The sequence below is a fragment of the Cervus elaphus genome, chromosome 11 (genome assembly GCF_910594005.1).
Source record: "Cervus elaphus chromosome 11, mCerEla1.1, whole genome shotgun sequence".
Classification (NCBI taxonomy): domain Eukaryota; kingdom Metazoa; phylum Chordata; class Mammalia; order Artiodactyla; family Cervidae; genus Cervus; species Cervus elaphus.
In genome coordinates this window covers 81893109-81906594 of record NC_057825.1, presented here as the reverse complement: position 1 = coordinate 81906594, position 13486 = coordinate 81893109, and the positions used below count along the sequence as shown (strand labels likewise).

General features: G+C 39.1%; 1 protein-coding gene across 3 annotated transcripts in view; it reads right to left on the bottom strand.

The window, feature by feature from the left end:
• Positions 1 to 13486, bottom strand: part of CDKL4 (cyclin dependent kinase like 4) — a 53808-nt gene that overhangs the window by 35041 nt on the left and 5281 nt on the right. For 2 of the 3 annotated variants that reach the window (XM_043918182.1, XM_043918181.1), the window contains 3 exons: positions 5324 to 5428; positions 4755 to 4978; positions 1409 to 1530 (listed from right to left, as the gene is read on the bottom strand). In XM_043918182.1, coding sequence (XP_043774117.1) covers positions 1409 to 1530; positions 4755 to 4922 — 290 coding nt within the window. In that variant the 5' untranslated portion in view covers positions 4923 to 4978; positions 5324 to 5428. The remainder of the gene's footprint in view (positions 1 to 1408; positions 1531 to 4754; positions 4979 to 5323; positions 5429 to 13486) is intronic. The other variant, XM_043918183.1, reaches the window with a different exon arrangement.

The window sequence follows — 13486 nt, the reverse complement described above, 5'->3', positions numbered from 1 at the left end:
GGACTGGAAAAGGTCAGTTTTCATTCCAATCTCAAAGAAAGGCAATGCCAAAAATTGCTCAAACTACCACACAACTGCACTCATCTCAGACGCTAGTAAAGTAATGCTCAAAGTTCTCCAAGCCAGGCTTCAACAGTATGTGAACTGTGAACTTCCAGACATTCAAGCTGGATTTAGAAAAGGCAGAGGAACCAGAAATTGCCAACATCCCTTGGATCATTGAAAGAGCAGAAGAGTTCCAGAAAAACATCTACTTCTGCTTTATTGACTATGCCAAAGCCTTTGACTGTGTGGATCACAATAAACTGTGGAAAATTCTTCAAGAGATGGGAATACCTGACCACCTGACCTGCCTCCTGAGAAATCTGTATGCAGGTCAGGAAGCAACAGCTAGAACTGGACATGGAACAACAGACTGGTTCAAAATCAGGAAAGGAGTACGTCAAGACTGTATATTGTCACCCTGCTTATTGAACTTAAATGCAGAGGACAACATGCAAAACGATGGGCTGGATAAAGCTCAACCTGAAATCAAGATTGCTGGGAGAAATATCAATAACCTCAGATATGCAGATGACACCACCCCTATGGCAGAAAGCGGAGAAGAACTAAAGAGGCTATTGATGAGGGTGAAACAGAAGAGTGAAAAACCCAGCTTAAAATTCAACATTCAAAAAACTAAGATCATGGCATCTGGTCCCATCACTTCATGGCAAATAGATGGGGGAACAATGGAAACAGTGGCTGACTTTATTTTTTTGGGCTCCAAAATCACTGCAGATGATGACTACAGCCATGAAATTAAAAGACACTTGCTCCTTGGAATAAAAGCTATGACCAACCTAGACAACATATTAAAAAGCAGAGACATTACTTCACCAACAAAGGTCTGCCTAGTCAAAGCTATGGTTTTTCTAGTAGTCATGTATGGATGTGAGAGTTGGGCTATAAAGAAAGCTGAGCGCCAAAGAATTGATACGTTTGAACTGTGGTGTTGAAGAAGACTCTTGAGAGTCCCTTGGACTGCAAGAGATCCAACCAGACAATCCTAAAGGAAATCAGTCCTGAATATTCATTGGAAGGACTGATGCTGAAGCTGAAACTCCAATTCTTTGGCCACCTGATGTGAAGAACTGACTCATTTGAAAAGACCCTGATGCTGGGAAAGATTGAGGGAGGGAGGAGAAGGGGATGACGGAGGATGAGATGGATGGCATCACTGACTCAATGGACATGAGTTTGAGTAAGCTCCGGGAGTTGGTGATGGACAGGGAAGCCTGGCGTGCTGCAGTACATGAGGTCACAAAGAGTCGGACATGACTGAGTCACTGAATTGAACTGAACTGAATCCCACATACAATGAAACTGGGAACCAGCCAGCAGAACTTCAGTGTTCTAGATTACTTACCCATTTGGGTTTCTTTCCAGCTCATTTAAAAGTGTGTGATCACAGTATTCAAAGACTAAATGCATTTTCCTTTTTCTCCTGAACACTTCAATGAGGTTCACAAGATTTGGATGTTTTAATTGCTGCAAAGGAATTGAAATACAAAGGTTGGTGATTCATTTCTTGTAATAGTTTCTCCCAGACCCCTTACAATTTAAAGAGCCAAAGGCTTTGCTAATCATTCTCTTTGCATTTCTTGCCGAGAAATTATTACAGTTACTCAAAAGAGAAACTACTCTTAGTAAGTACCAAAGAATCTCAAAGTTGGAAGAAAGAATTTATCTAACATACCCCATAGTAAAGGGTAACTAAGCTGCTTGAATCTCTCTGAAGATAGCAAAGTACAACTTAAAATATAAGCACTAAAATTAAAAATGCTTTATGAATTAAGTGGAAATTTCTAAATATACAAGTTGTAAGATGATCTGAATATAGAATGGTAATGGAATTATTGAGTAAAAGACTACAAAAATCATCAATACCCATTTAGCTTATATACTGTCATAGATTTAATGTAAACAACTGCATTTAAATCCAGCCTGGATTTCAGTGTTGGTGCTCAGAAAGGCTAGATCTCAACCCTTGAATCTGAAATAACTGCATATTCTAGGAATCCCTAGGGTTAGTCTGTGTCTAAATCTATCACAGTTTCAGCTCTCTTCTTTGATTTTCTCGTTCTGTCTTACTCTGAGATGTTTAATGAGTTAAATTCAATTCCCAGACTGAAGCATTTCACAAGGCCGCCTTTCACAAGCATTTCACAATGTCGCAAATCAAAGGAAAAACCCCGATTAAGTAAGATAATATCACTAAAGTAACTACATAATTTGTCATCCAACCAGGGTAATGAGTGTAAACCAGGACTGTCCCAGGCAAATCGGCACATGTGGTCAGTCTGCCTGTAGGTAAGGTGACTGTGTAATTTCACACATGAACCAGTACACTTTTGAAAGAAAATGCTAGCCAGACAAAAAGGGATGCTAACCACACTGAACACAGGGACAGAAGCTATAAACCAGGACATCTGATCACTCCTACTTTTGAGTCATCTTCCTGTTGTTTTCCCAGTACAGTAGACAAATTAACTTTCCAAACTCTAGACACCATTTACTCAGAAAGATACGCAGTATTTTGTATGTCGTAGAAACTCAACAAATATTTTGCAGGCCCAGTAGAGAGGCTTAAAATACGGCAACTTGTACAGTATACTCTCTCTTATCTGTAAGCATGGCTTGATCAAAAAAAAAAAAAAAAATCAACCAACCAAAAAAAAAAAAACAAAACCCAGAACAAAAAGTATCACCCTGTGACTGACTATGTGCCTGCTGCTCAAGAGTGTGGGGAAAGGGAACGCATTACACATTAACTACACACCCAGAGCACCGCATCAACTTGTTTCCTATGTGCTCCACCACCTAAAAGAGCAGGAAGGCAAACAGTGGGGGGAACAGGCCACACAGGTAAGCCAGATGCTTCATGCTAAGGCAAAAACTGCAGACCGGGAGCCAAACAGTCTCTCTTGAGAGTCAGGGGTGCACAGATACTGCAGTTAGATGTGCTGGCAAGGCTTTCAGCTCTATCTTTGAGTAGATTGGCAATTTATATCCTCTTTGCAAATCAAATGAGCTTAGATCAGAAAACAGTGACTTATGTAAAGAAAACCAGGTAGTGAGGAGGAGGAAATCAAAGGAAATTTAAATAGCAGGAGTACGTGAGGAAAGTAAGGTAGGTTTATCACGGAAGGGATCTCTTCGGGCGCAGGTGGATGAAACACACCAGACAGGAGAGGCGCGCCTTCTGAGAGCCATTGTGCGTAGTCGCTCAGTGGTGTCTGACTTTGTGTGACCCCAGGGACTGGTAGCCTGCCAGGCTCCTTTGTCCATGGGATTCTCCAGGCAAGAATACTGGAGTGGATAGCCATTCCCTTCTCCAGGGGATCTTCCCAACCCAGGGATTGAACCCAGGTCTCTTGCATTGCCGGGAGATTCTTTACCATCAGAGAGCCATCACCGGAGACCAAAGTGAGTTGGAATCTGGCTATTTTTTACCCTCAAGTGCACCCTCAAATTGGACACTTGTAACCCAGGAGGTGCTACCTGAGCATTAACTGTATCTGAAGGGTTGGTGGGAGCGGGTGCACAAAAAGCTTTCCTATTAGGAAACAACCCATTGCCCGGTTCGGACACACCCAGTTCATCTGCGACGTCTGCTCAGCACTCTGCTGGCCACGGGGTAACAGGGAGCTGGTTAAAACCATGGTGGATGTGCTCTTGAAAACTCTGTGCATATCAAGTCATATTTTAAACAAAATGCTAAGACTTTTTAGTTGAGGAAACCTGCTACAAATATTTTTAAAGGGAAGGGAGATTTATCTCCCTTTAAAAACTGGATTTCTGGGGTTTTCCTATAAACAGGTGACACATGCCAAAAAGTAAAGGCTAGCTGTGTGTTCCTGAGGAAATCACAGTTTTGTTACTCAAAGTGTGGTCCGCAGACGAGCAGCATCTGTGCCACCAGGGAGTTTGTTAGAAACACGGAATGTCAGGCTGACCCCAGACCTGGACTCAGAATCTGCATTCCGACAAGGTCCTCGGGATTCTGCTGCACTGCCCTTTGCCTCAGTTTCCTCCCCTATAAAATCAGGGTGTCGCATGAGAAGCATCTCTAAGTTCTCTTACGGCTCTAAACTTGTAAGATTTTTAAAAAGAAAAAATGTGCATCGAGAACTTGTGACTCTTACATATTAAATCCTATCAGAGTAAAAGCAACGTAAAGACTTTGTGTAAAGTGTGTATACATAGCTGAGGGTGATAGTCAATGTATCTAAGACTCAGTGGAGCTCAGGTGGGCCCAAACCAGATCGATGACTATAGGCACTCTGACACAGCCCCGTGGGTCCCACAGTACCACAAAAAGCCCTTTTAGTCGCTGGTTTATGTGGAGAAGGACTTGGGCGGGGGTTGGGAGGAAAGGTCAAGGCTGAAGGGGAGGATAAACACTGCAGATGAGGGGACTCAGGACACTGAATATTTACCAACCTGAACAAATTTTTAACAATCAAAATTTGAACAATCTCTAACTGTACTCATAATATCACTTAAATATTAGAGTGGCCAAAGCCCAAAGTGATGATATATTTACAGAGTTGCTGATACAGAGAAATTTAAGTCCAACAGAAAAAAAAAATCACTTAAAAATTCTTTGTAATTTTGGCATACCTGTTTGGTCCAGTACTGTGATATTATGGATGTATGATATTATAGATGTATAGATGTATATTATAGATGTATAGAGGAAGTTAACCTACCTTTAACATGCGTATTTCTCTTAGAGCTATTTTCTTAACGACAGGATCATCTTCGGATTCCACAAATTTTTTAATAGCTACCACTTGTCCCGAGATTTTGTTTCTGCATTTGAATACAACGCCATAAGATCCCTCCCCAATCTTAGCTAATTTTTCATACTTCTCCATTGGTGTTGAAGTGATTTAAATTTCTGTACTGATTGACTTGCAGCTCAGTGTTGCACCTGGAAAATAAGATGGTTTGGTTTAACCACTTTACCAAGGACAGGGCTCTCACAGTTTACCAGCTAAAACTAATTTGCCTTGGATGCCAAAGGTTTATTTCCACTTAACCTTAAATACACTAAAAAATATCTGGAGATTGTTTTGTTAATTCAGTTAAGTCCTATGTAGTTATTCCAGCTACTGCAAAGATTACACATATGTTTCTCATCACGATTTTGTATGTACTTCAGTGGAACTAAAAGAATTTGTGGGAAGGAATCTTATCCAATCTCTTGTGGTCATTATCCTCAATAAAATGTTTAAAATATGATGCTGTAAAACCCAGCTGAAGGAACACTGCATACTCTGGTGTACGGTGTTTATCTCTCTGGTCCTATTCCAGGTCAATACCGCAGACTAGAAAGGGTGGGACCAGGACATGGTATGGATACAAAGTGCTCGACTGCCACCTGGTGGAGAGAAGAGAGAAGGCTGCTGAACAAAGTGGCCATTAAAAACAAGAACAAAATCTTCCTAGAGTATCATCTATTGCCCCTAGCTTTTCTATATATGAAGGAATGGATCCTTAAATTCTTAGATCCTAAGGAAAATAATAAAAAAGCACAAAAATTAAGGCAGCTTTAATTCTTCACGAATGCTTTCATATCCATACAGTCTTCTATGAAAATACTAGCTTTTTCTGTCTTGCATCATACATCCATCAATTTTGTGCTAACTGGTTGACACGTTAAGTCATACATGAAGCCAACATAATTAAATACATACATAATAAATAAATAAAATAATAATAATAAATAAATACTAAAGATACACAAATTCTAGTCCCAAAAATCCCACCCCAGAATCTTGTTGATATAATCTCACAGTAATAGTTAGCAATTAAATAACATTGTTCCATGCAAATTACATATCATCTGCACAAATTTTTATGAAGTAGGTGTTATTTTTATTCAATTATACATATAAGAAAGCCGGCACAGTAAAGGTGGCATGGAATGAGGACTTAGGCAGTAGGCTTCCAGAGACCCCAATCTGAATCACAACACTACACTGCCTCTTGGTGAATTCAAAAGAATGCACAATTTGAAGAACCACTTTATCTAGGTATTCAGATTAATAAAATGTCAAGTGAAAGAGCCAATCACTTAAAAAAATTCTTACACTTTTTTTTTTTACTTCACTTTACTATTATTGTCTTTTCCATCTAAAGATATCTCAGTGGAGAAAGAAATCATCTACTCTTGCTTGCAACCATAAAAATACACAACTGGGAAAAGTATTTAAGAAGTAAAAGAGTACTACCTTTTAAAAATTTGTGCTTTTACAAATGCCATTTCTTTGTTGTTGTTTTTGATTTTATTTTCTCTTATAAAAGGAAGAAAAGCACACACTCAAGTAACACATGGAAAATCCATCACAGGTTATAGTCTGAAAACTCTGTTAATTACACTGTATTTAAATACAGGGATTATTGAGACTTCCCTGGTGGTCCAGTAGCTAAGATTTCTCGCTCCCAATGCAGGGAGCCTGGGTTCAATCCTTGTTCAGGGAACTAGATTCCACATGTTGCAACTAAGAGTTTGCATGCCACAACTAAAGATCCTGCATGTTGCAACTAAAAAAAATCCCGCATGCGTCAACAAAGATCAAAGATTCCACGTGCTGCAACTGAGCACAGCCAAATAAATAATCAATAAAACAAATATGAAAAAATTTTTAAATAGATATTATTATCTTTAAGGCATTTAGGTATAAGCATGCATACATCTGTCTTTCTGTAGCCAAGTAAAGGGCTTCCCTGGTGATTCAGTAGTAAAGAATCTGCCTGCAATGCAGGAAACATGGGTTTGATCCCTGAGTCGGAAGATTCCCCTGGAGAATAAAATGGCAACCCAGTCCAAAATTCCTTCCTGGAGAATTCCATGGACAGAGAAGCCTGGTGGGCTACAGTCCATGAGGTCGCAAGAGTCAGACATGACTTAGCAACTAAACTACCATCACCAGCCAAGTAAAGGGTGATTGGGAAGAGGACAGGAGAAACGGCAGTTGCTTTAGAAAGTTATTGGCATAGAACGTTGAAGATTTATGAATTTAACCCACTTAATGAGCATTATGGTTACTGAGGGAAATTTTGAATATGACAAAAAAAATTATGAAGTTTTAGTCTATTTTAGTGTTTTAGTCTATAATAGTTTAGTCTATTTAGTGTTATTTTGTTTCCATCAAGGAGGTGATCTGATCTATTGATCTGTGATTTTCCTTTTCTTTCAACAGGTTCAGCAGCAAAGACTGATTGCTCAGAATATCATCTAGATCTCTGTTATATCACTCAAACTGCTGAATATGATAATATAAAGCACCAGACAATAGTACTTTACTAGTAACATCACTGACTTGATGGATGTGAGTTTGAGTAAGCTCCGGGAGCTGGTGTTGGACAGGGAGGCCTGGCAGGCTGCAGTCCATGGGGTCGCAAAGAGTCGGACACAACTGAGCGACTGAACTGAACTGAGTAACACCCCCATATTACCTGTTTTCCAAAGCCCTTATATGTTCATAGGAGATGAATCTGAGTACATAGGTAGGAGTTAGAACAAGGCAGGCATTCCATAAAGGAATTTATGGCTGTAACTCCAGCTTGCCAGGACTCCACCAGAGCTTATAGAAGCGATAATTCCTATCTCTGACATGACGTTCAGATCAGATATCTCACTGTTTGATGAACATCTCTACATGAATGGACAGAAACATCTCAAAATCAATACATTCTAAATCAAATGTCTTCTTTCTAATCCTCTACCCTTACCCAAAGTTCCCAAACCTGCTCCACACGGTTCCTAAATGGCTTGTCAAGATACGCATAGTGAAAACTGAGGCAGCCAAGGAGAGGGGCAGCAGCTTAAATGGAATCTCTCTCACAAAGCTACAGAAGTCAACCAAAGCAAAAAAAAACCACATAAATCCAATACCCTCAACATTATAAGGACACAGAGGAGTCCAAACTTAAATAGAAAGGTGAACACCCAATTCTGGAAGAGATACCTCTTTAGCTGCTCTTTTAAGCCCTTGCAGAGAGCAAAGATGGGAGTGGGATAAGTTCTGGAAAAACTATAAAGAAGAGAGAAGAGTAAAAGAAGGGCCGAAGATAGACTTGGCATCACTCCTCACAAGAGAAAAACACATTACAAGTGCAAAAAGTACTGAGAGTGTCCTGGCAGATCTGAGCATTCACTACAGGGAGCAGACTTAAAAGTACAAGGGTATCCAGGAGGCCTCAGTCAACATGTCCTACTCTTGGGGAAGACAGGGGTAACAGGAAAGGGAGAGACTTACTCAGTCTTTGTTGGAGACTAGGTAAGTGAAGGGAAAAAGAAACAAGAGGATAAATCTGCAATTCTGCAAGACAAAAGGGAACTCTAAAATGGAAGGATATGTCAGCCTTCCTCCACCACTGAGAAAAGAAAGCGCAGTCCATTGGAGACACTGCGCTTCACACAGTGACATGGCAGGGTTCCTTGAACAAGGATGGCTGCCAATTACTGTAAGCCTAAACCTGCCCAAGAAATACAACAGAAAAAAGGAATCTCCACACAAAGTTATTAGTAGAAGAGAACAGAAATGAGAAGAAAACATCTCAGCTGATAAAAATCATTCCAGGGAGTTCCCTGGAATAGTGCATGCTAAGTTGCTTAAGCTGTGTCTGACTCTTGGTGACCCCATGGGCTATATAGCCTGCCAGGCTCCTCGGTCCATGGGATTTTCCAGGCAAGAATACTGGAGTGGGTTCCCATTTCCTTCTCCACTGGAAGAGTGATAAAGGAATAAAAAATAGGTTGAGGGCATTCCCTGGCCGTCCAGTGGTTAGGATTCAGAGCTTTCACTGATGTGGCCTGGGTTCAACCCCTGGTTGGGGAATTGAGGTCTTTGAAGCAGAGCAACTGAAAAAATAAAAAAACAAAAGAACTTTCCAAAAAACCTAACCATGAAGCAGAAGAAAACTAACACAATATCTGATTTAAATTTCCTTTAACAATGATTTGGAGATAGAAAGAACCACTTTAGATTGCTCAGCAGTGAAGAACTTGCTTGCTGTGTGGGAGACCTGGGTTTGATCCCTGGGATGGAGAGATCCCCTGAGAAGGGAATGGCTACCCACTCCAATATTCTTGTCTTGAGAATCCCATGGACAGAGGAGTCTGGTCAGCTACAGTCCATGAGTTGCAAAGAGTATGACACGACTGAGTGACTAACACACAAACAATGTTGATAAAAAAAAATAAAATGATAGTTGATTTAACTCAGGAAAGAGACAGAAGAGAAAGAAAAATGATCTCAGAAATACAGACTAAATAACAAGATGCCAACGGGAGAACAGAAATAAAAATTTAAGAAGGGGAATTAAACAAAGGCAGACTAGCAGTTAAGAGGCTAAAAATGAGGGGAAGAGAAGGAAGAGAGATTAGAGAGACAGCAGCTGGAATGGAAGATAGACAAAGAAGATACAACAAAAGTATAACCAGAGTTCCTTAAGAAAGAAAACAAGATAATGGAATAGAACCAATATTTGAACTATAAACCAAGAAAAACTTCTGGAAATAAGATCTGAATATACATACTGAAAGGGCCCATCAGGTAATTGGCTAACTAATTCAAAACAACCAACATATTTGAATAAAACTATTAAGATAAAATATTCTCATAGCCTCCAGTTATAAAGACTAAATAACTTCAGTCTAAGAGAACTAGAGGGGCATCAAACTTATCAAGAGCAACATACAGCACAAAGTGAGAGTGTAGCAGCATTCTGAAGAAATTCAAGGGAAGAAACTGAAAACCAAGGATTTCAACTCGGCCAAGCTGACCTTCAAGGTAATAGATAAGCAGTGTAAAACAAGCAAGAATTCCAGTAATGTTATATTCATGAGCTCTTCTCAAAAAATCTGAGAGGATAACTTTCACCCAACCAAGAGGTGACTGGGAAAACTTCAGCGAAAGGATTTATAGTGAACATTTAATGTATTCAGTGTATTCAAAGACTTCGTATACATTTAAAGGATTCAAAGACTGAAAGAAAGGGAGGTACAAAAGTGTAAGAATAATATAAGTAAAACAACTTGTAGATGTTACAAGGTTTGATAATGTAGGAAGTAATGCAACTAAAAATTTGTTAAAAGAATGGGGGAAAAGGGAAGCAGAATAAGTTCATGGATAACTGAACACGTAGGAATAAAAAAAATATATGAAGAAAAAACAAAAAAAAAACAACTGGGGGCTTCCCTAGGGACTTGGTGGTAAAGAATCCGCCTGCCAGTGTAGGAGACACAAGTCTGATCCCTGGTCTGGGCAGGTCCCACATGCCGCGGAGCAGCTAAGCCCGTATGCCACAGCTATAGGGCCTGTGCTCCGGAGTCCAGGAACCACAACTCCTAAGCCCATGAGCTGCAACCACTGCTACCCTCACGCCCTAGAGCCCATACTCTGCAGCGAGAAAAACCACTGCAGGGAGAAGTCCACGCGCTGCAATGAAGAGTAGCCCCGTCTTGTCACAACTAGAGAAAAGCCCACACAGTAACAAAGACCCAGCACAGCCAAAAATAAATACATAAAAAATAAATAAATAAAATTATAAAAAAAAACTGGACAAATCAGAGAACAAAAGGTTAAATAAGAAAACAAGGACTATGAGAAGTTTTTTTTAAAAAAGTATTAGTCTAGGGAATTCTCTGGCAGTCTGGTGGTTAGGACTTGGTGCTTTTACTGCGGTTTCACTTCCTGTCAGGGAACTAAAATCCTACAAACTGCGCAGCTCCGCCAAAAAAAAAAAAAAAAAGCATTAGTCTAAAGCTAACTACAAACAAAAATATAAGCTTTCCAAAATACCAAAAGAAATTGGAAAAAAAAATCTAACACAATACACAGAGAAACAGAGAATTTTACATTCTGTACATCATAACATAAAACAATATATGTATGGATGTGAGAGTTGGATGGTGAAGAAAGCTGAGCACCAAAGAATTGATGCTTTTGAACGGTGGTGTTGGAGAAGACTCTTGAGAGTCCCCTTGGACTGCAAGGAGATCCAACCAGTCCATCCTAAAGGAGATCAGTCCTGGGTGTTCATTGGAAGGACTGATGCTGAAGCTGAAACTCCAATACTCTGGTCACCTCATGCGAAGAGCTGACTCATCCGAAAAGACCCTGATGCTGGGAGGGATTGGGGGCAGGAGGAGAAGGGGACGACAGAGGATGAGATGTCTGGATGGCACCACCGACTCGATGGACATGGGTTTGGGTAGACTCCGGGAGTCGGTGATGGACAGTGAGGCCTGACGTGCTGCAATTCATGGGGTCACAAAGAGTTGGACACGACTGAGCGACTGAACTGAACTGAACTGAACTGAACTGAACTGAAAACAATATGGCAGAATAGAAACAAAAATAAGTTGTATCAATAAATTTGAATGGGCTTAAGTCGTTTACTAAATGAGAAAAATTTTCAGTATGGTTCACAAAACAAGATTCAGTTATAAGCTATATGCAAGAGACAAACCTAAAATAAAGTCATTCAGAAAGGTTAAAAATGAAAAGACAGGCAAAGGTATACTGGACAAATGGAAAAAATAGGAAAGGAATTTGTAATCTTGGTATCAGACAAAGAAATTAAAGCTAAAAAAAGTATTATATATGACAAAAGTGAGCAGTTTTTAATGCTAAGAGCAAAAATTCATAATGTAGCTATAGTAGTCTCAAATAACACAGCAATTACTGTTGTAAAGCAGAAACTCTAGGGCATGCAAGGAGACATGTATAGAAACAAATTAGTGATGACAGACTTAAATACATCACTCAGTAAAAGATAAGGCAAGTGAACAAAAAATATGTATCTATGCAGAAGATCCAAACAACGTAACCAGTAAAGTGAGCCTAGAGGAGAGATATAAATTGAATTTTATACTCTGATAATATGGAATAGACCTTCTTATCAAGCACACAGGGAATAGTCACAAAAACTGTTGTCTTTGTTCAGTTGCTCAGGCGTGTCTGACTCTTTGCGACCCCATGGACTGCAGCACACCAGGCTTCCCTGTCCTTCACTATCTCCCAGAGTTTGCTCAAACTCATGTCCATTGAGTCAATGATACCATCCAACCATCTCATCCTCTGTCGCCCCCTTCTCCTGCCCTCAATCTTTCCCAGCATCAGGTTATTTTCCAATGAGTTGGCTCTTCTCATCAGGTGGCCAAAGTGTTGGATCTTCAGCTTCAGCGTCAGTCACTATATTAAGTCACAAAGAAAGCATCAGGAAATCTCAAAAGTAGAAATATTATAAATAACATTCTGGTCATAAAATATCAAACAAGAAATTGGAACAAAATTTTAAAAACATAAAATAAAAAAAGATCTTCTACCTAGAAATGAAAAAGACCTCTATTAAATACCTCTTGGGTAAAGATGGAAACACAAACTAAACTAATAAAATTTTTTAAAAAAGATTATGAAATACAACATATCAAAATCTAGAAGATACATTTAAAGTAGTGGTAGATACATTTAAAGACATATTTTTATGAGTATGCAGAGATCAGGAATGCTGCTAAACATTCCTCAAGGTGCAGGACAGACCCCCATGATAAACAACTATCTGATCTAAAATAATAACACGGTTGAAGTACCCTGTCATAAAGCAGTAAAGAGAAGAAAAGCCAGAGATCAAAACAAACATATGGAAAAAAGATAAAAGGCTAAAAATCAACAAATTAAGTTCAAAAACTTAAAATATAGAAAAGGAAATACAAAATGAGCCAAAGTAAAGCACAAAAGGGGAAACAAATTAATAAACTGAAATAGAAATTAATAAATCAGAGAACAAAAAACAGTAGATCTAATTAATAAACCTAAATCCTGGTTCCTTGAAAAATTTAAAATAGACAAATCATTACCTAACTTAATGAAGGAAAAAAGGAGAAACAACAATATGCAAAATAAGAAATCACAAGAGGGAATAACCATCAAAACAGAAGAAGTTTTAAAAGATCATGAGACTACTTTGTAGGCATTTATGCAAATGAGTGTGAAAACTTGGATGAAATGGATAATTTCCTCAAAAGACAGAGTTTACCAAAATTTGTCCAATTAGGGACTGAGAATCTAGACTGGTTTAAGTATAGGAAATAGAGGAAGCTTTTTTGTTTTTTTTAAAAATCCCACAGAAAAGCACAAGAGGTCAGACTTTGACTATGGTGGGATAAAGAGATTGGCAAATTTTCTTCCGAAAACACAAGTATAAGACTAAGCAAAATTGTCCAAGAAACAAAAACAAAAATACAACAATTTTAAGGATCTGGAAACTGAGTAAAAGCATAAAGCAAATGGGGAAGTATTTATTTACGATAAGCTGCTAGAAGTCTACTTAAGAACAGTGGGGGTAAAAAAAAAAAAAAGAACAGTGGGGGTCTATGGCTTCTTGCCTGAGGCGTCCATCATTTCCTCCTCTTACCCCTGCCCCC